Consider the following 22826-nt stretch of genomic DNA (forward strand, 5'->3'; position numbering starts at 1 on the left):
TGAAAGGTAGGAACATTACACACACACACACACACACACACACACACACACACACACACACACACACACACACACACACACACACACACACACACACACACAAAGCCAGGCAGGGCTTCCCTGGTGGCGCAGTGGTTGAGAGTCCGCCTGCCGATGCAGGGGACACGGGTTCGTGCCCCGGTGCGGGAAGATCCCACATGCCGCGAAGCGGCTGGGCCCGTGAGCCATGGCTGCTGAGCCTGCGCGTCCGGAGCCTGTGCTCCACAACGGGAGAGGCCGCAGCAGTGAGAGGCCCGTGTACCGGAAAAAAAAAAAAAAAGCCAGGCAGGCTCAGGTTGCCCAAACTAGTAAGTGGCAGAGCTGGGTGGGATTTGTATCTGGGACTTTTTGACTCCAAAGCACTTTCCACTGAATTCCTCATCACCTTGAAAGTCAGGGTGCCCAAGTCCTGAGACCATTTATTGTCACACCTGTTGGGTTACCTCAGGCAAGTCTTTCTCTGAACATTCACCTTCCATGCTAACCCATTCACTTGCATGACCTTATAAGCCCTGAGAGGAAGGTACCATTATTATCCCTGTATTACAGATGAGGTTCAGGGCAGTTAAATAGTTTTCTAAGGTCTTGCAGACACTATGGTACAAATCCAAGAATGGAAATCCCAGAGACTGAGCTCTTCACCAGTATACTAGGCTGCCTCCCTAGCCCTAACTTTTTGCCCATCCCTAAACCTGATTCTCCTCTGAGCCCAGATCTTCCAGAAGTTGCCTGTGAGAAGAGCCCAGGTGCTAAGCCCCAAGCTTCAGTGCCAACCAGATGCCCCGTTTCTGCTGAAGCTTGATACCTTTTATATTCTCTCCTTTAGCCCTTGCCCTAAACAAGGATCTGTTTACCTTTCTTTTAAACGAGAGTAGTTTTTATTTATTTATTTTTTACGAGAGTAGTTTTTAAAAAATTCATCTCAGGTTTTCTGCCACTAGTCAGATATCACTGAATAAGGTTAAACTTTTTTTTTTTTTTTTTTTTTTTTTTTTGCCGCGTTGCTTGTGGGATCTTAATTCCCTGACTAGGGACTGAATGCAGGCCCTCGGAAGTGACAGCGCGGATTGCTACCACTGGACCGCCAGGGAATTCCCAAGGTTGAACATTTTAGAGAAAGCAGCCTTTTAATGAATGTGCTAAGTGTTTCTAAATATCTCACTTGAACCTATTTGCCTCTTACCTCTACCATTTAAAACGTCAATAACTTTTTCCCTAGGCCTCCAATAATCTAATGGTTATGTTTGCTCAGTATTCTTAGGCCCTCTCTCAGAGCTGGGAAAACACAGACCTTGGGAGCTAAATTGCCTCTGGGAAGGTTCTTGATATCTGGGCTGGAAACCTAAGATCTGCATAGCAGTGGAGTGTTAATCTGTACATAGCCACACTAATTTAACTTATTCAATTTTATTGCAGTAACAAAGTAATTGTTCCTAACAATAAAAGCAGAGTGTGTATAGGCAAGAGGATGGTCCTATCTCAGGCCAAGTCCTCTTTCCTAATGTTTCAGACCTGGGTTGGCTAGAATAGCCTTCTAGAATGGAACATTTATCCACCAGGTGTCATTATTTACCAGTTCTGGCAAGCCACTGGGCTGTCTCACTGGTGCACGTGATGGTTGGGATAAAGGCTAGAGACAATATGAGATCAATCAAAATAGGTTTAGGAAAGGATTAGAATGCAGCTTGCGGGGTGGGGGGGTGTCTTTGAAAGACCAGTGACACCTTTCTGATCAGGTTTCCCAACCTATTGCTTCCCCTGGAAGGAGTCAGAAGTTGGGTTCTCAGGAGTCACCCTGGCTTCCTGCTGCACTGTGCTGGACTCAGGTTTGTACCCCCAAGTCTAAGCAGTCTTCCTTTCAGTAAAACATGGCATTTCTGTGCCCAACTGCCCCCGTGACTTTCCCCTCTGGGTCCTGGTTCACGTGTCTCAGGGGATAGAAAAGCACAGTAGAGAGACAAGTAAGTCATTGCTCCTTCCAAGACTGAAGGTCTCTAGAGACCCAGAGTTCAGGATACAAATGCGAGAGGTCACGGGGCCGGGAGAACAGGAAACGAGCGTGCATGGCAGCGCCTGGAGAGAGGCTACCTGGATGACTGAAATAAGAAGAGGGGCCTTGAACCCTCGTCCCCCCACGTTCCTCTTCAGGCTGCTACCGCAAGGCAAGAGGCTGGGATGTGCGCGGTCCGGCCGTCCCGTCCTCACGCTCAGAGCCAGCCGTTGCTGGTGAAATCCAGGCGCAGCGCCTCCTCCTGGGCGGCGCTCAGCTCCTGCAAGGGGGCGCGGCAGGGGCCTCCGTAGTAGCCAAACCAGTCCATGGTTTTCTTCAGCCCCGGGATCCCGAAGCGCCGGGTCACCTGAGGAGCAGGGCCTGTTAGAAGAGACTGGGGAGTCCCCTGCACACACATCTGGGACCCAGACATGTGTCACTTGCAGAAAGTTAGGGTTCCCACCCTTCCCTCCCGGTAAACTAACTACCAAATCTATGACACCCAGGGTAGGTCACCAGAAGGCAGGTCGGCAGTAGAGAACACAATGCCAAAACCTAGAATGAAGGAAGGCACCTGCTTTGGTTTTAGGAGAGAAATCCGCCCCATCGGGGAGGAGAGTGGCATTCGGTCCTCAAACTGGGTTGGGAGAAGGCAGCAGCGCTGTGGGTCTGGGCGGTAGAGACTCACTGGTCTGCAGCCCAGTTCCCTGGAACCTGACTCAGGGCACACCAGGAGTGGAGAGTCGGAACAGCCCAGACCTCTACTGCCCCCGCAGCAGGGTCCCTCCCCATGCACCCATAGCTCCTCCCTGACCCCAACTCCAAATGCTTTCACAGGGAAAACAATGCATCCTTGTCCGAAGAAGTTTCACTCTGTAACCTTGTATCATTTACTTATCTCTGAGCAAGTTCACTTGCCTAAAACACGAGGGGGCCAGATAACACGATCTCTAAAGTCTTTTCCATTGTAGTGGGAGATCTAATTTAAAATCATGCATGGAGTTTTATAGAAAATGAAGAATCAAGTTTCTTTGTGTTTAGCATAGCAACCGGTTGTTTCATGCTGTTGGGAAGTGTTAGATTAATCTTTGACTACCTAAAAACTAAGAAAGTAATTATTACTTAATAAAGTTTCATTTTGAGGGAAGTAAAACCTTAGAAATATGGGCTTCATGAAGGGTAAAACTAATAAAAGAGGTTGTTTGGGGTAAAGAGGCTGGGAACCACTGATGAATGACTGGCTAATAACTATTCACCACTAGAGGCCAGTAGACTTTAGCAAGCCTCCTCCCAGACCCGGCCCCCATCATGTTCTAATAACCTGAGCATTTCACCCAAAACCTGACTAGGGTGGGAAAGATGATGGAAACAAGAAGTACCTAGAGGAAAGCTTTCTTCCACATAAGGGTCTGAAGATCTCTGATTTGCCCCTCTTCAGATGCTGAGAAAGGGTTGAACACTTTGGAGGTAAAAAACAGGGAAAATCCTAAATATAGCCTGGGCAGGAGGCCGGCTGGGTGGGAGGGCAGTGGACGCACATTGTGTTCGAGCAGGGCAGGGCAATAAGGTGACATCAAGCTGCTCTTGGGGTGGCTGAGCCTACAGCCCGGGCAGCAGAAAGGTGTTCCAGACATTCCTGAGTGTGTGCCCAGAGTTGGCACAGGACGGGGCGCAGAGTGAAGGGTAAGGCAGGATGGCATGCCAAGGGCTAGGAAGGCAGCAAGTATCCTCTCTTCCCAAAGGACAGCCCAAGCTGCTTCATCTATCAAATTAGGAGGTAACAACATCTACCCCATGTCACAAGAATTGGATGAGAAAAATGCCACTATTTAGGCCAGACCTCAAGCGGCCTGGAAACTCCTCCTCTTCCTATCCGGGTGGTCTGCAGGTTCTGGGACCTTCTCTCTCACAGGCAGATGGGAGTGGGAGAGAAGAAGTCCCGCCCCAGTGGAATGTCAGAATGTATAGTACAGCCTGGGCCCTGATGGGGCTCAGCTGAAAGGCCCTCATTTCTGCAATTCTTACACCCTATCTGTAGCCCGTCCTATCCCAGGAGAACCTTCACATCCAGGGAAACTCGTGCTTGCCTCCTCAGCTGTCCTTTCTCTAAATCTGAGTTAATCTGTCCTTTTGAGGTAAAGATATAAGCTGTGAGGGAAATCTAGAGCCCTCCCACCACTTTCCCAAAGAAAACATTGCCAGGCTCCGTCTGGGACTATTGCCTCAGAGGCAAAACTCAGTCACAAGACAAATATTTAATGCAATATTAAAAAAAAAATGCAAGGGCTTCCCTGGTGGCGCAGTGGTTGAGAGTCCGCCTGCCGATGCAGGGGACACAGGATCGTGCCCCAGTCTGGGAAGATCCCACATGCCGCGGAGCGGCTAGGCCCATGAGCCATGGCTGCTGAGCCTGCGCGTCCAGAGCCTGTGCTCCACAACGGGAGAGGCCACAACAGTGAGAGGCCCGCGTACCGCAAAAAAAAAAAAAAAAAAAAAAAGATGTCAGTGGAGGCCACACGAGTAGCAGTAAGAAGGCACTTCTACCCCTTTCAGCTACGGAGGTATCCGTAGAGGCCTAGTGTGGAGCCATTATTATTTCTAAACTCCCAAAAAAGAAATCTCCAGGCCCAGATGGTTTCAATGGAGAATTGTTTTTTAGTGTTTAAAGAAGACTTAACATCAATTCTCACAGCCTCTTCCAGAAAACAGAAGAGGAGGGAACACTTCCCAATCAATTAATGAAGCTATTTTTACCCTGATACCAAAATCAGACAAAGATAGGAAAGAAAGAAAAGAAAGAAAAGAAAGAAAGAAAAGAAAGAAAAAAGAAAGAAAGAAAGAAAGAAAGAAAGAAAGAAAGAAAGAAAGAGGTGGGGGGGAGGAAAGAAGGAAGAAAGAAAAAGGACTACATACCGATATCTCTCATGAATATAGGCAGGAAAAACCCTTAATAAAATATTAACAAATGGAATTTGGCAATATATAAAAAGTTATACACCATGTGCAAGTGGGGTTTATCCCAGGGATATAAGTCTGGTTCAATATTTGAAAATTATTAATGTAACTTACCATATAAACAGGCTAAAGAGGAAAAAAATCACATGGTCAAATCAATCAATGCAGAAAAAATTTGACAAAAATTAAACACCCATTCATGATTTTTAAATACTCTCTGAAAACTAGAATAAGGGAGAACTTCCTCAACTTGAAAAAGAGCATCTACAGAAACCTATAGCTAACATTGCACTTAACAGTGAAAGGCTGAATGCTTTTCTTTAAGATCAGAAACAAGGCAAGGATGTCCACTCTCCCTACTCTTATTCAACATAGTGCAGGAAGTTCTAGCCAGTGCAATAAGGCAAGAAAGGAAATAAAAGGTATGCAGATCAGAAAGGAAGAAATAAAACATCCCCTATTTGTAGATGATATGATTGTCTATGTAGAAAATCCCAAGGAATATAGAAAAAAATCTCATAGAACCCATAAGTGAGTTCAGCAAAGTCATATGATACAACATAAAGAAGCAAAAATCCACTGTGTTTCTATACATACTAGCAATGAACATATGAATAGTGAAATTAAAAATACAATATCATTTATAATCACTCAAAAAATATGAGCCACTTGGGTGTAAATCTCTCAAAACTTGTATAGGACTGGTCTGCCAAAAACTGCAAAGTGCTGATGAAATAAATCAACGAAGGTCTACATAAATGGAGACATAACCATATTCAAGGATTTGAAGACAACACAGTAAAAATGTCAATTGTTCCCAAATTGGTGTACAGGTTTAACACAATTCCTATCAAAATTCCAGCAAGGGGACTTCCCTTGTGGTGCAGTGGTTGGGAGTCCACCTGCCAATGCGGGGGGCACAGGTTCGAGCCCTGGTCCGGGAGGATCCCACATGCCGCGGAGCGGCTGAGCCCGTGCGCCACAGCTGCTGAGCCTGCGCGCTAGAGCCCACGAGCCACAAGTAGAGAAAGCCTGCACACGGCAACGGAGACCCAACACAGCCAAATATAAATAAGATAAATAAATTTATAAAAAAAAATTCCAGCAAGTATTCGTAGACATCCACAATATTTTTCTAAAATTTATATGGAAAGACAAAGGATTTAGATTAGTTAAAACAATTTTTGGGGAAAAAAAAGAACAAAGTGGGAGGAATCAGTCTAGCTTAAAATCTTAAAATCTGATTTTAAGATTTATTACACACCTACAATAATCAAGTCTGTATGGTACTGCAGAGGGATAGATCAATGGAGAGAATAGAGAATCCAGAAATAGACCTACACAAATACACCCAACTGATTTTTGACAAAAGTGCAAAAGTAATTCAGTAAAGGAAAGATCCATCTTTTCAGCAGATGGTGCTGGAGCAAGTGGATATCTACAGGCCAAAAAAGAACAGAAAAAAAAAAAATGAACCTTGATCTAAGTCTCATACGTTTTACAAAAATTAACTCAAAATGGGTCACAGGCTTGTAAAATATAAAACTTTTAGGAAAAAAATAGAAAAACTTTACAATCTAGTGCTAGGCAAAGAGTTCTTAGACTTGCATCAAAAGCATAAACATAAAAGAAAATATTGATAAATTAGACTTCCTCAAGATTAAAAACTTTTGCTCTGTAAAAGATCTGTTAAGAGAACGATGAGACTAGCTACAGACTGGGAGAAAATCTTTGCAAACCACATTTTTGACAAAGGACTAGTATCTAGAAGGTATAAAGAACTTCCAAAACTCAACAGTAAAAAAAAAAAACAATCCAGTTGGAAAATGGGCAAGAGACATAAACAGACATTTCAACTAAGAGGATATATAGATGCCAAATAAATACATGACAAGATGTTCAACAGCATTAGCCATCAGAAAAATGTAAATTAAAACCACAAGATGTCACAACATGCCTATCAGAATGGCCAAAAAAAAAAAAAGTCACAACACCAAATGCTGGTGAGGATGCAGAGAAACTGGGTCATGCATACATTTACACTGGTGTAAATACAATATGGTACACTCACTATGGAAAACAGTTTCTTAAAACACTAAACTTGCAAACAACATACGACCCACCAATTGTGTATTTATCCCAGAAAAATGAAAATTTATGGTCACACAAAAACCTGTTCGTAAATATACATAGCAGCTTTACAACCAGCTTTCCTTCACCAAGAGAATGGTTAAACAGGCTGTTTATGGCCACACCATGAACTACTATGCAGCAATAAAAAGGAACTATTGCTTACATGTGCCTGAATGAATCTCCAGAAAATTATGCTGAGTGAAAAAAGCAAATCTCAAAAGGTTACAGACTTAAAAAAAAAAAAAAAAAAAGATTTGTTCATAGAGGAAATAAAAAGGTTATAGGCTATCTGATTCCATTTATATAACAGTCTTGAACTGATAAAATTATAAAAATGAACATATTTGTGATTGCCGGGGGTTAAGGAGGGGGTGGGGGCAGGAGATGAGTAGGTGTGGCTCTAAAAGGATAACACGAGGGATCCTCATGGTGCTGGAAATATTCTGTATCTTGACTGTATACATGTCAAAATCCTGGCTGTAATTTCATGCTACAGCTTTTTAAGATGTTACCATTGGGGGAAACAGGGTAATGGGTACCTGGGATCTCCCTGTATTGTTTCTTATAATTTCACGTGAATCTACAATAATCCTAAAATTAAAAGTTTAATTTAAAATATGAATAAAAACATGTCTCCAGGGACACACGTTTTTCTTTATGCCTCAGACTCCAATATGCTCAGCACAGCACTGCCTGCAATTGACAAGCATTCCATCTTGCCTCTTCTCCTTGACTTGCCCAGCAGAGTTGGGGTACACAGTCTGACTACAGAACGGATTATTTGAAGACAGGACTTTCCTGGGAAAGCTGCGCTCTGAATACCTCCAGCCTTCCCACTCCTTTATTACTGTCAATCATTCTATTTTTCAGGATCTGGCCCCTTATAAAGCTGACGTAAAGGCCCATGTTTCCCTCTCTTTAGGCAGGGCATCTCTAAGTAAGGTTCCAGGATTCCTGATGTCACAATCATCCAGGATGCTTGTCTCAATGACTGTTCCTGAGCCTAAAGGAGTAGAATTTTAACCAGCTCCCTAAATGAATTCTAATGCACACGTAAGTTTGAGAACCAATGTGGTTCGACTTTGTTCCTGAAGTCAAGATTTTCTGGGGAGGCACAAAGAGTTCCCACACTGGGATGTTCTCTAAAAGGACTTTCTGAAAGGGAAGAGACCAAGTGGGGACCCCTGTGCCAGCACTGGCTCCTGTTCCAATGAGGACACAGACCACCCCCACCCTGGGTCCATTGGCTGGGAACTCACCGCAGTGTTTGGCTCAATGAGGCGGTGCTGCAGCTTCTGGGCATCTTCCCATTGCCCTGTGAGGCAGAGTCGCTCCAGCTGGCACACCTGAGCCCCCAGGACATTGGCCAGGGCACACACGCCCCCTACAGCTCCTGCCACAGAGTAAGATGCAGAATACCAGCCAGAGCCTCTGCCTGCAGAGAATTCCAAATCCTGGTCCCCAGCACCCCTTTGTTCTGGGCAGACAGGCTGTGCATTTCTAGGCCACTGGTTAGCCATATCTGAGACACGCTCTGTGAGTTCACAGATTTCCAGAGAGAACATTTCCAGCATATTCAAAATAGACTCCCACAGGCTGAGGGGCAGGGAGCAGAGCCTGAAGGCTAACTCAAGGACAGTTCCTTCCCTGCACACCCCTCCCTCCACCCCCCACCCCCTGCAGAGTAGAGTCCCACCTGCCAGTTGATACCTCCACGATCCTCCAATAGCCCCCTGACTCATCAGCCCTGGAAGGGGATGGAGTGGATGGGAAGCCTTTGCTCTACTGAAATTTTATTCCCCGCAGTGAATTCAGCCTGGGACAGCAGTGAGGGAGAGGTTAGGGGAGGGGAAAGAGCACTAGACAGAGGCAGGAGACCCGGCATTTCCTCCCACTGGCTGCATGAACTTGGACAAGTTATCAACCCTCTCCAGTTCTCTTTGTTCTCATGTGGGCAATGAAAACGGGCTGGCTGTGATCTCAGAGGTTCCTGCCGCTTCTGCCAGCCTGTGAGTGTGATTCCAAAGCTAGTTAGGGGTGACTCAAAGCAGAGTGGCCTCAAGACTGGAGAGAGAGTAGGCATTTCAAGCTAATGCTAATATAGCTCGAATGAGCTAATACAGATGCCATTTATTGAAAACCTACTATGTGCCGAGCACTATGGCAGACATAGGGCCAATGCTCTCTAACCCTCATAACACCTCCCTGCTTTGCAGAGTAGAAACTAGGCCCAGAAAGGTCATGTACTTTGCCCTGTTGGTTCTCAGTGAATAAATGGCAGAGCTCAGATTCCAGCTCAGATCCCCAACTTCCAGAGCCTGTGATATTTCCATCTACCACACTCTCAGGAATGAAGCATAAATGGGTCCCTTCTACTCTCCCCTTTAGAGACTGTGACAAGGCAGAGGGGAGCTACACAGGACCTATACTACAAGTCAAAGTCTGCAGAGACAAGAGAGAATAGGAACCAGCATTTTCCCCTGCATCGTTGGAAAAGTAACTCAAATCTACACTCACTGGGGCTTCAGCTGAAGGGAGCAGAGGCTTCCCTCCGCTCCACGGCTCAAATCCAGTCTGAACCCAAGGACCTTGACCCCAAGCAGATAAGAGCAGTTGGTCTAATGGTGACATTCCTAGGCTCCTGGACTGGAACAGAGTCTGATCAGGCAGCTGAAGACCCCCAGCCCAACCCCGCAGGCCTGACAATTCATTCTGGCCTGGACCCACGGACAGAGGAAAATGCACCCCCAGACTAGTGGGAAGGGCCCCAAGGCCTCTTCCCTCAGAGAATGATTTACAAGGTGAGATTAAAGGAGCTACGTTTGTCACCTAAGCAGGGAGCTTGAGACTTCGAGCAAACTGTAGGCATCCCCCCTACAGGCCAGGGATCGTACTCGGCCACCCTCCTCTGCCCAACAAGGTCACCCACAAGCACCCACTATTCAGATAAGTAAGCAGTGTGCCAGACCTCTGAGGTTTCTGAGCAGGCAGGCTGGCAAAGGCCCCCTCTACACCCAGTCCTGGCCCTCACCATCTCTCCCAGCAGAACCCAGCTGCCTGCGTATATCTTGGTCACGCATCACAGTTTGAGAGCAGTGAGAGGCCTACCCACGGCATAGCTGGCCAGCAGGAAGCCAGCCGATCCAGCCAACACCTGGAAATCCTGCCTCCTGGTCTTGTGAACAATCAGCCCGATCCTGGTCACCTGTAACGGCAAACCTGGTGTGAGAGCTGGGCCCACAAGCTCTGCCACCAGCCTGGATGGGGGCTGGGCAAGTGTGGGAGAATGAGAGCCCAGGTCCCAGAGAGATGCCTCAAAGTTCAGATGAACCCCAGAGAGCCCACAGGACAGAGGGAACCCACACAGGAGCCCCGGACTGAAGCGGGTCCCAGAGCTGCCCGGAAGTTGGTAGCAAAAGAGAAGAGGAGGAGGGCGCCCCAGCCGAGAGCTGCTGCCACTCACATCACCACCGCTGTCCTTGATGCCCACGATATTCGGGTGCTGGGAAAGCGTGACCACCGCATCCACAGGCAGGTCCAGTCCCGTGTTGGCTGGGACACTGTAGAGCACCACAGGAATTGGAGACAGGTCGGCAACCTGAGGGGCACAGAGAAGAGAGGAGAGGGCAGCTGCCCCAGGCCTGAGGCGGTCCAGGCTTGGGTCTCTGCAGGGCTCCCTGGACTGGCCCACCTGCTGGGCTAGAAGTCACAGTGCTGTGCACCCTGATTGCAAGCACTAGTCCTGGCTAACACTTAGGAGTGCTTTCTGTGTGCCAGGCACAGATCTAAGTCCTTTATGTTTTGATTGGATTTAGTCCTCACAACCACCCTGGAGGAAGATTCCATTATTCCTCCCATTTGGGAGGGGAGGAAACAGCAATACAGCTTGGTTAGGTCAGTCACCCACTGTCACACAGCTGGTACCTGGTGGCATCCCTCCCCTTTCCCAAAGCTGCCATTCATGGGAAGTAGGCTCACCACTCTGCTCCCAGCTTCTCTCATCTCCCCTCCCCTCCCCAAGCAGTATCTCTGCCTCACCCAGCTTCCTCTTGGCCCCAGACCTCAAGCCCACACCCACCCCTCACACCCACCTTGGTGTAGTGGTGAATGAGGGCGGCGCTGTTCATGCGGCCGTGATAGTAGCAAGGAGTCACCACCATGGCGGCGTCAGCCCCGACCTGGGCCATGCTCACCGTCATCTCCACCGTGGCCTGAGTGGCTGCAGGAGGAAGGAGGAAGTCTTCCCTACAGGCCGCGGTGGGCGAGGGCAGGAGGCAGAGGACTGGGCTGGGACCCTGAGGCGAGCAAGGGGCGCAGAGCAGAAGAGACAGAGCAAGCGCTAGACCGGACCCAGCCCCGGGTCAGGGAGCCCGCCCCCGCCCCCGCCCCCGCCCCCAGCAGCTACCGCCAGGGCCGGGGCATTAAGGCCTCACACTCGCAGCCCGAGCCGGCTAGCAGGAGCTTGTCCCTGGGCAGGGCCTGGCGCACGCGGCTCACCACCTCCAGGCGCTCACTGCTGGTCAGGAAGGGAAACTCGCCGTTGGAGCCCTGGACCACGAAGCCTGCAAGAGAGGCAACACCTTCCCACGTGCTTGTGAAAAAGCGGATGTTGGACTTATGCTCACCCAGGCTCCTACCTCCCCGACACCACAGTTTATCACACATTTCCTCCCCAGTCCTGATGCAGGCAGAGCGTGCTACCCAGTTGCCGTGACAGTGTTCACACTATTTTTCTTTGTTTTAATGAGATATTTTAGGCATGCCACAAAGAATAGTTAATAATAGAATCCACATCGGTGTACCCAGCACCCACGACACCTGCCCCCACCCCGTCACCGTCCTCTTCCTCACCTCTGGCATGTCTCAAGTGGTTATTGTTCCCATTCATGTCTTTATACCCTTAAAACATACATCTGGACCCATAAACAATCTATAAGATGGGTTTTGCCATTTAAAACATTATAGAAATGGAATCACACATAACATTCTGCAGTTTGCCGTTTTTGCTCACCATTGTGCTTTGCACCTTGGCCACAGCAGTACAGGGAGCTCTGATTCATTCACTTTCATTGATGTATAATATTCTCTTGTGAAGTTAGACCACAATTTACTTTTCATTCTCCCTTTGATGACATTTAGAATACATCCTAATTTTGCTATTACAGACAATGCTGAAACAAACACGTTTAAAAGTTTCTCTCAGTTTAGATACTTAGGCGTGTAAAGGCTGAGTCGCGTGTAAATGCACCTTCACGTGCGAAAATTCTAATTAGCCAGTTCATGCCCCAGCAGCACATAGAAAAAAATGCTAGTGCTCATCCACACCAATACTGAGTATTGTCAGAACTAATTTTTGCCAATTTTCTGGGTGGAAAATGATGTCTCATTATTTTTTTATTTTTTTGCGGTACGCGGGCCTCTCACTGTTGTGGCCTCTCCCGTTGTGGAGCACAGGCTCCGGACGCGCAGGCTCAGCGGCCATGGCTCACGGGCCCAGCCGCTCTGCGGCACGTGGGATCCTCCCGGACCGGGGCATGAACCCGCATCCCCTGCATCGGCCGGTGGACTCCCAACCACTGCGCCACCAGGGAAGCCCACATCTCATTATTTTATTTTGCATTTTCCTTTTTTAGCCATCATCTGTGAGATTTCTAACTTTACCAGTTAAAGGTGTCAACACTTATATCCATGAGAGACCAGTAGAATTGATGCTCTTCAGCTGAATCTAAACGGAATGTTAAACCATTTTCCTCTCAGCTCTTTTCGTTTTACTTTCTCGTTCCTGTTCTTTCTCCTCTCCATTCCATTTCAATTTTTTTTCTTAAATACAGCATACAATAAACGAAGAGTATTAATAAATAGAAGACCGTTTGGGAGGAAGGAAAGAAAAGAAAGCCAGGGGCAATGTTGGTATACAGAATCCCTGCCGTACAGTTCTGATGGGCCAGAAATTTGACTTGGAGCTTCCCGACAGTCAAAGCTAAAAGGGAAACGTGGTCAGCTGACAGATATGTAGAAATCAAGATAAAGCAAAGCAGCTGTCCTGGAGAAACACAGCGTTTCCTGGCACTGGGACAGAGAGAGGTTGTTCCTATGAGTCATCCTTAAGGGGACACGGTGTGATGGGGAGACAACGTTACACCACAAACCTCTCTCTGTGCTGTTCACTCTACCGTTAAAGTCCACTGAGTGGGTTGCCAGAAGAGCTCACCGGATACTTAGCATATTTCCCCCAGTTTTTGCCTTGGTAACATCGCAGGGAACATCTTGAGGCAAACAGATTTTGGCTTCTGTTGCATTGCCTCCTCAGGATCAATTCCTCCGTGTCAGGCTAGGGGCCTGTGGTGGGAGCCTCCTTCTGTCTTGCTCCATGAGGCCACAGTGATTTCCCAGGGCATCACCCCACTTGCAGAGTTGCCAACCCCAGAGAGGGCTCCAATCCAGCCACGATTGGACCAGCATCCTCTGGCTAAGAATTTAGAGAACAAGCTCTTGCCACTGCCTCCGCAACATTTCCTGCCAGCCCCCTTGAAGGGGGCTTCTTGCTTCAGACATGTCTCCAGACACAGTCACTCACTCCCAAGTCCCCTTTCATTCTGGTGGTCAGTTCCAGAAGCCTCCAGTCCCCACAGTTGGACTTGGCCTAAACAGCAGGACAGCTGGGTCTTGAGCTCCCCCTGTGCTCAAGACTCCTAGTGGCTTCTCCTCATTTCATTTAAGGGAGCATCCGACCCGGGCCTGACTCCCAAGAAGGAAGAGATGCCAGGCTGGGGGAGGGGAAGTGTGATAGAGTCAGGCAAGCGCTGGACTCCAGTCCCTCTGGCTACTGGGCAAGTCACAGCGCTCTCTGAGACCCCATTTCCTTTTCTTTGGGAAGACAATAAAGTCACTTCAATCCTACCTGATAGGGCTGTCTTAAAGGCTCAAATGAGAAAATGTAGGAGAAAGAAAGCACTTTGAAGTCTGTGAACTGATACTGCCAAGAACCCCCTCCTTCTCCTTGACCAGATGTCCAGTTTCAGGCCTAATGTGCCACCATGGTGTAGAGGTGGGGCTAAAGGAGAGGAAAAGGCCAGGGTTCCAGATGGGTGGGGAGTGAGGAAAGTGAGCGGTGGGGAAGCAGGGAGCAGCACAGTAGGGTTGTCAGAGCCCGGGTTTAACTCCCAGTGTGCCCCTCGCCAGCTCTGAGCCCTTGGGCAAATGGTTTAACCAAACCTCAGCTTCCCCAACTGAAAAATGGGCGTAATATTGGTGCCCTTTTTCAAGACTTGTGAAGTTTCAATGAGATACTATTTGTAAAGTGCTTGGAATAGCTAGAACCTGGCATTCAATATGTTAGCTGTAATCATTATATTAGTCAGAGGAGTGCTCAAGCCTTAAATCAGGAGGGTGGCAACTTTCAGTCTGAGGAGGGGGAGTTTGGCTGGTGTGGGACGGGAGGCTGCACTCAGGAACCTCTCAGGCCCCCTCCAGCTCTAAGAGGAAAGAGACTCATTTCAGAAGCTTCTCTCCCTTGCCCCCATGGTTATTCTGGCTGCTCTCGGGAGCCAGAAAGGCTTGGTGAGGGGAGTAGATGGGGGCTGAGGACACACAAGCAACAGGGTGATTTACTGTGGCCAAAAGGAATCACAGTCTCTTTTATGTAAGTAGTATCCCCAGTCAGTGTTATGCCCCTTGGCCCATCATCATTGCCACCCCCTCCGAGAAGTCTTCCTGGGATCAAGCCTTCACTGGACATCTCTCCTCTGAACTTCCATTACCTATTCCTTGTCCTTCCCTGCTGCCTACTCAAAAGTGCACAGAGATCCTCAGAACCCTTCGATCTGCCCGACCCCCACCTGTTGGGACTTGACAAAATTTCTCAAACTGGCCTCTGCTGTGAAATGAGGAAATTGGATGGGACAGTCTCTTAAGTTCTCTTTGCCTTGAGGCTTTGGAGTCACTTTTCGGGCTTTTCCTCCTCCCTTTTGCCTATCTCTAAATGTTCCCCTCCAGCCAAACTGACTGTCAGGGTCCCCAGACACACTGCCACCATCCTGCCTCTACACCTTTGCTCCTGTACCTTTCTCTCTGCCCAGAACACCTCCCTAGTTGCAGCCCCTCAGACGCTGCAAGAACCACGAAGCCTTTCCTTAATCCCCCTCTCCCTTGTGCTCCATAGCATTTTGTCCTTGCCCAGCACTTGCCCTACCTTGTCTAGAAGCATCAAGATCAAAGATGGTGTCCTCATTTTGGCCTCCTTCGTGACACCCAGCACACTGCCTGTTGACATGTGCGTTGATAATTTGTTGCATAAAAGAAAAATTGTCCCAAACCTGGTCTAAGGCAGAACTTTTTTGCATGATGTAATTCATAACCTCCCACTAGGAAGAAATGAAAGTTCCTGATGAAATGCTTAAGCAATTTCCTAATGAGCTTCAATGGAATTAAGCCTTGGCCTGGGAAACCAGCCACTCTCCCAGCAGACTCTAAGACAAGAGTCTAGTGACTGTTAACCTCTCTTCTTTCTATCTAGTCTAACAATGATTTAACCATTCTCTTTTCTTATAAAAATATCCTTTCCAAGAGTATATACTTGAGTTGGCTGTTTAGAAGCTATTTTCCTTGCAGCACAACTGTAATAAAACTTTGATATCCCTCTTAACTAAATTGCCTGAAAACTTTTTTGAATTTTAATTTGAACTGCTTTCCAATTTACAGGAAAGTTGCAAAAATGGTACAGGGCATTTCCATACATCCCTCCCCCAGCCCCCTACTAATGACAACATCTTACCTAACTAGAGTACAATGATCAGAACCAAAGACTTAACATTGGTACAATGCTAACTACACACTTTATTTGAATTTTGCCAGTTTGAAACTTTTTAAAAGTTAAGATTCCAAAGTCATAATTAGCTAATCTGAAATTTTATGTAATAAGTTTTTAATAAGGGATTTAAGGTCTTCCAGATAAACGCATGCATTTTATGCATTTTAACAGTCACTTGCAGAAGCCAAACCTCACTACTCTCGCCTTCCATCTAATTAGCAGCTTCCAACATTTTCCAGTATGATTGACCCTATTTTTTTCCAACTAAGATTTTTATTATGAAGTTTTTTTTTTTTTTTTTGGCTGCGCTGTGCAGCATGGGGTATCCTAGTTCCCCAACCAGGGATCTTACCAGCGCCCCCTGCAGTGGAAGCGTGGAGTCTCAACCACTGGACCGCCAGGGAAGTCCCTATTATGAAGTACTTTAAATACACACACACACACAGACACACACACATCAACATTTATATAAAGTCACTTACTAGTAATGTCAAAAATATTCAAATACTCCCAACTATGCTCCATAAAATCAAATGACAACATTTAGGGTGTTTACAGATTTAACCATCCTTTGCAATGATTCTGGGCACCTTCTTCCTGGAGTTGGAGGCCCACAGGTTGGGAACCACTGGTAAATCCATAATAGATGCAAATGGTAAGAAATTTCTACGTAAAGGAGACACTGGAGGTTAGACAGTGCCATGTAGCTGACTCCTCTCAAGTTTCATGGGGGAGACAGCTGCCTCCCGTTAACTGCCTACCTGGGGGTCACTGCTTGCTCCAGAAATGGCTTTGTGAAACCCAGGAAGAAGAGGCAAGGAGAGTCCCAGGCTTGCCGGAGGGCACAGCGAGTGTCAGGACATGTGGGAAGAGGACAGGGATAAGTATAAGAGAGATAGGCCCACTGGGGGATGGTGGACATCGGACTCGGGGGTAGCACAGGGCAGGGGTTCGGGGTACGGGCTTTGGAGTTAGGCCAAGCTGGGCTCTGACCCCAGCAACATCACTTACTGTCTAGGCTGTCTCAGGAAAATTACACCTCTGAGCCTCACTACAAAATGGAGATAACATAATACCCTCCTCACGGGGCTGTGCCGCAACACAACACGGAACACGGCATATGCTAAACACTCAAAAACAGGTGGGCAGAGCTCCTGGTAGTACTAATCCTACTACAGTTCAGCAGTACTGCAACAGAGGCAGCCCCAGCAAGAGTAGCATGAACAAGGAGAGAGCATATGGCACGGTAGCTCTGAAGGTAGGCGGTGGGGAGGCACCAACACGGATCCCAGTGCGGGCAGGGAGACGGCGGTAGTACACAGGGTGACCTACATCCCACCCCTGCTTACTTCCTGGCTTCTCAAAGCCTGTCTCTCCCCACTCCTCCCAACTCCCAGCTGCTCCCTCCTTCCTTGGTAGCAGCAGGTCGGTGGCAGTTGAGCCCCCTGGAGATTCCCCACGCCCAGAAACTGAGACCCGGGAGGCCGAATTATGGAGTCTCGAATCAGCCCACATGAAGAGGACTGTGGGAGGAGGAACCCTCTCCCCAGAGGCCCGCCCAGACCTGGGGCTGGCCACAAAGCCCTCAGACCCAGAGTGAGGGTATACAAGGCTTTATTGGCTCAGTTCCAGGCAGCTGGCATCAGCGTGGTGCTCTCAGCTGCTCCTGGGATCTGCCTCGCGCATCCTCTCTTGCTGGGTCTTCCGTGGCCTGCGAGTCTGTCTCAGCTGCTTCAATTCCCCCCAGCTCTCCCTCCATCAGGGGCCATCAGTGGCAGACTCCGCTCACAGAATCCAAGGGACCCGGGACCCCTGTGAGGGCCTGACGAAGCAGGGATTTAAGCAGCATCTGGGCCACATAGTTTGCCCCATCGGAGAGACGGACCACATAGGATGCCTGTGATTGTGTGCCAGCCCTGTGGGGGGAAGGGGCATCTCCATCTGTGGTTAGGTGGCTTTAAAGGGCTGGTAGGCCTGGTGGCTGCTGTTCGGCGGGCTGTGGCACGGGTGGCTCGGGTGGCTTGGATAACCCTGGTGGCCATGGCTATGGAAGGTGTGCATGTGGTTGGCACCAGCTGTGGTGGTTTCCTGCTGGGTGAGGAAATTCCCTTTCAGCTTCATCTCCACCTCCTCGAGGGCCTTCAGCTCCTCCTGGCTGATGTCCTTGGACTCCAGGTGGCCTGAGTTCTGGCAAGCCATGGCACGCTGCAACATGGAGATAGCCAGCTGCTGCCCCTTGGTGTCAATCTCCTCGGTACAGGCAGCCACGGCGGCCCACATGGCCTCATCCGTGGACGAGGATTTCCCAGACTCCTCGTGGGTCTCTTTGGTCACTGAGGTCCCAGACATCCTCTGCTTGCTGGTCAAGGGCTCCCGGTGAAGAGCAGTGCCCTCTTCTCCTTGCCTCGTGGTGAAGGTGTCCACAGGAATCGTGGTGCTGGCCTCCCCGCTGCCGCTCTCAGGCTGGGCAGCAGCACCGCTGCTGCAGGCCCCGGCGCTGTGGCTGCAGGTGGGGCTGCTGCCGGCAGCCAGCTTCTCTTCGGAAAGACAGCTGAAGTGCGATTTGATCCAGCTCTCCTTCCTTGCTTTGTCGCTTTCTGGTGGCTCCTGCTCGTCTTGTGCAGTCTCAGAATCTATCTTCCTTCTCCTCTTCCTCTGCATCCACAACATGAGGGCTCCACCTCCGAGTAAGAGGGCGGTTCCCAGCACCACCCTGCGTGATGGTTGCTGGATGAGCTCCAAGAAGGTCTCCAGGACCCCACGCCAGGCGGGCAGAGCTAAGAGCACACTGGGAGTCGGGGAGCCCAGATGGTATGGCTCATGCTTGAAAGGACAGGCTCCCCGAGGTTGTCTGGCAGGCAGGCCCCACGCTGTGCCCTCCCTAGGCTGCCCCTCCCACCTCAGCAATGAACCCCATTGTGAGGAAGGTGGTTGAGGGGCGGGGCGGGGAGAGGTCACAGGATCCTTTATGTCTAGTCTGACAGGCATGGGCTGAGGCCTGGGACCTTTCTCCCACCCTGACAGCTGTCCCCAAGGTCAGTGGAAGGGTAGCTTCCCCAATTCTGAGTCCCTTCTGCCTCCTGCTTGTGACCTGTTCTGCAAGTCAGGCCTTCTTATCGTCCAGTCTTTGGTTTCTCTTCCTCCCCATCTGATGGCACCCAAGGGGCAGAAGCTGCTGGGTCAAGCTGGCCATGGTTGAAAGACCCCCTTGGCTGGGCTGGCATCCATTCCTGGCTGCCTAAGGCTAGTGTCTCCCTCCATGAAGGGCCGAACCCCACTGCCAGCTCAGTGCATTCCATCCCCACTTACAGCCCCCAGCCCCATAACAGAGAGGGTCCGGAAGCCAAAGGGGTCCAGAAAGGAGCTCATTCTGGAGTAACATGAGGTCACAATTGGGGGGAAGACAAGCAGTAGGCTGAGAAGGCAGAATACGCAGGACAGGAGACTTCAGCCCGTCCCAGATCCCTGGGGCCGTTTCAGGATGGGGGCTGCTACCTCTTGCCTTAATGCACCTGCAAACCCACAATTTGCCCCCAACTCCCCTGTAAGTGGGCAGAGTTCAGGTTATGAGTGGGTGGGCCAGCTGGCCAGGCTCTCTGTGGGTACAGACAACTGAGAGTGTGACCGTCAATCCCAAATTATACCCAAGGCCTCTCAGGGCAGACACAGGCCTGGGCCACTCCCAGAGGCATATGACACATTTCTCAATGCCAAATAGGGTTATAAAAATTGTGATATTTTAAACAAAATATTTTATTTAACAAACTAATGGCTTTAATATACACAAAATATTATACCTTATCACGAGAAACCATAGTCTTCCCTTCATAATAAGGGAATAAGACAGAAGCTTAAGCTTTTCTGGGAAAAATCACCTCCCTGATCCTGCTGGAGTAACTCTGGGGTCATCCACTAACCTCATTTGGAAATAACAATTCAAAGTTCATCTCTGAGGTTGTTTGTGGGTGTGAGTTCAGGGACCAATGGCCCTTCTGCAAAAACCCTTCCCTCTGGTCTCCGGTTATAAGTTTTATTTAAAAAGAATACTCTTTATTCAAATAATTAGTACAAATTAACTATGCTGAAAAAAAATAAGTAAGTAATAAATAGAGCTGCACAGTTTCAGGCAATGCCTTTCAGAAGAATCTCTTAACTCTTCACTAATTCATCAAGGGCAGGTTCCCATCTCCTCTTTGGAGGACCTTTAACTCATTGCAGGAAGCCCTGGCAATGTGATACATGATGGTTCCCTCCCCTGCCCCTGAGTTTGGGCTGCAAAAGGGGGTGAGGATCCAGCAAGAGAGACATAGATTTTCGCGCTAGAGTGGCTCACTGCTCCCTTCCCAGGCAACCCGGCTGCATCCTGGGAGCTGTGACTGGGCCCTATGGCCCGGTGTTATCTGTGCCAGGACCTCGGGTTTGGGTTCCTTGGGAGGACTGTGTTGAATGCTGTGGCCCGGTTGCCATTCTAAAATGAGGAAGCCGGATCAGAGGTTCAGTGATTTTTCCAAGGTCGCCGTAACTAGCAGAACTAGAACTCCTACAGGTCTTCTAACTCCGGGTGTTGGGCTCTTCTACACAGTGCCCCGCTCCCCCATGTGCGGGGGTAAGAGAGAGCTGAGGTGGGAGCTGGTGCCTGCGTAGTTTACCAATGGCCAGCCTGCCAAACCCTCTGCAGCCTGTGCTCCTAGGCACCCCTGTCTCCACTGCAGCAGTGAGTTGTGGGGAGGGGGAAGGAAGGGTCCAGAGAAGAGCCTGGGGCGCAGGCAGACACTGGATGCAAAGTCTACTCTCCCCACCCCCTGCACTAGGGTGTCCTTGAACCCGGGAGGTGAAGCAGAGTCTTCGTTTAGAGATTCAAGGAGCTTCTCACTTTGCTTCAAGAGACCCGGGCCTTAGCCCAAACCTTCAGGCTCCAATGAGCTGAGCCCCAGCAGAAATGTACTTAAGAGTTTGTGTCACTGCTCAGTGTGGACGTCCACAGGGCATTCACTGGCCGCTAGGGAAGGTTCACATCGCCTCAGCACTGAGATACGAATGGAGTCTCAGTCATGCCAGCGGGCACTGTCACAACGCGGCTCTGCCCGCAGTGGCGATCACACTGTCATTCTAATCATCGTTATCACTGGAATCCACACCTTCTCATGTACATACCCTTCAAAATTTACAGCATGCTTTCACTTGCATTCTCTCAGATTCTTCTCCCCACCCTCCTATGATGTGGCCATTATTACTCCCACGTGTCAGATGGAGAAACTGAGCTTTAGAGAGATCTCACAGCTAAGTCAGTGGCCGAGCTGTGGTTTGAATCAAGAGTGCACGTTCCCAACTGCTCCACTGCATTACCCCAGTCGGAACCACTCCATTCCCAAGTTGGTGCCCATCAGGGTCTGTTTATTAGAATCTGACCTAGCGGCTCATCAGTCAGTGCAGTGGAGTGAAACCGAGCATGGCTGTGCAGTCAGACCTGAGTTCAAATCCCAGCTCAGCCACGTATTAGCTGAGTGACCTTGGGCAAGTGATCTCGTCACTCTGAGCCCCAGCTTCCCAGTCTGTGAAATAGGGCTATTGAGAGCACTGCCTCAGGGAACTGTCACGGGTGATGGATGAGGGTGGGCAGGGCAGGACGGGCAGAATTTGCCGCTTCTTTTATCTTCATTTATCGTGCCTGTGGCTGTGTTGTATGTTGAGTGTCACAAATATGATCTGGTCTCTGATCTCAGAGAGGGGAGGCCCATGTGTAACAGGGGAAATGAGTCAGAGGATCCAGGACAGGAATTAATTTGGCCGAGGGAGGCTTTGCCCGGAAGAGAGTGTGCAAACAAGGCTTTGAGGGAGATGAGCCCGCTGGCGGGGCTGCCACGTGACACCCCGCTGCCCTCACATCTGCACAGAGTGGCTGATTGACAAAGGCTTTCACACCCATGATCTAGTTTCATCCTCACAATAACGCTGGGCTAAGAACTTCAACAGTTTACAGCTGGGGAAACTGAGGCAGAGGAGATTCAACCCAAGATCACAACCCAAGATTCCTGCCTGGCTCCTGACTCCAGACCAATGCCCCCTGTTCCTCTCCCATAATAAAATGACTCCCAGGGTACCCGACTGACCAAGAGCAGCTCGAAAGAGCCTGTGTACCCTCCTCTGGTTGCTGGCTGAGGAGACCAGGGTCATTCACATCTCCCCAACTCCCACAGTGGACAGACCCCGCTTACCTCGGAAGGGAAAGGTGCCCAGTTTGTGCAGATTCTCCTCCAGTTTCCCATAGTCCACCTCGGCCGTGGCAGTGAAGGGGGTGGTCACAGGGGGGTAGATGCCTGAGATGTCCACCTTCCTCCCCTCCCCTGAGGCCCAGCCCCCCACGGTGCTGGACAAGGCCCTGCTCAGCCCCTGCCTCACAGAGGACCAGACTCGGGGGCCCAGCATCTCCACAGGAGGCTCAAAGCCCAGCTGGTCTCTGCCCCCGAGGGATGCTGAATTTGGACTCCTTCCTACCCCAGTTAATGATCTATGTGTCTGGTTAAAAATTTGCTGCCCTCTGACTTGTTGGCTCTCAGGCAGGCCTGGGCTGGGTGTTTCCAGGGTCAGAGGCTAGGCCTGTTGGCTCCAGGGAGGTCTTCCCTCCCCCTGGGGAGCAGCTGGAGAAATGCCACAACCCAGTGTCCCTGTGGCCAGACGGAGGACTGGTTCCTTGGGTCCTTACACAAAAGGGTGCCTCCAGTGGGGCCCGGCCCTCCTCCCACAATTCCCAGCCCCAAAGCCAGGAGCCAGGCTGGCTTCCCCTCTTCCGCGTGGCAGTTGAGAGCTTGGCGGAGCCGATTGGCTGAGCCGGCTCTTCCCTGTGGGAGGCGGGGCTGGCTGGATGAGACCTGTGATCTGCCGCCACTGCCCCACTCCCCT

At 49.6% G+C, this 22826-nt stretch overlaps 2 protein-coding genes across 6 annotated transcripts; both read right to left on the reverse strand.

The window, feature by feature from the left end:
- Positions 1-131: 131 nt before the first annotated feature.
- Positions 132-22697, reverse strand: HOGA1 (4-hydroxy-2-oxoglutarate aldolase 1). 5 transcript variants are annotated; one of them, XM_079900328.1, is made up of 7 exons: positions 22142-22697; positions 11615-11679; positions 11209-11412; positions 10581-10715; positions 10226-10322; positions 8377-8510; positions 132-2396 (listed from the first exon to the last, which is right to left on the reverse strand). In XM_079900328.1, the coding sequence occupies exons 1-7, from the start codon at positions 22350-22352 to the stop codon at positions 2247-2249; spliced, it is 996 nt and encodes a 331-aa protein (XP_079756454.1). In that variant the 5' UTR covers positions 22353-22697; the 3' UTR covers positions 132-2246. The 5 variants fall into 5 exon arrangements, with proteins under 5 accessions (XP_079756454.1, XP_079756455.1, XP_079756458.1 ...); XM_079900329.1 differs by having other exon boundaries at positions 11209-11336; positions 11551-11679; XM_079900332.1 differs by having other exon boundaries at positions 8377-8617; positions 10201-10322; positions 11209-11336; positions 11551-11679.
- Positions 17490-19802, reverse strand: LOC307175332 (uncharacterized protein C10orf62). The gene has a single exon (XM_079900327.1). It carries the CDS (start codon positions 18912-18914, stop codon positions 17874-17876), a length of 1041 nt encoding a protein of 346 aa, XP_079756453.1. The 5' UTR covers positions 18915-19802; the 3' UTR covers positions 17490-17873.
- Positions 22698-22826: the final 129 nt, after the last annotated feature.

Source organism: Stenella coeruleoalba (assembly GCF_951394435.1).
Source record: "Stenella coeruleoalba genome assembly, chromosome: 16".
Lineage (NCBI taxonomy): Eukaryota > Metazoa > Chordata > Mammalia > Artiodactyla > Delphinidae > Stenella > Stenella coeruleoalba.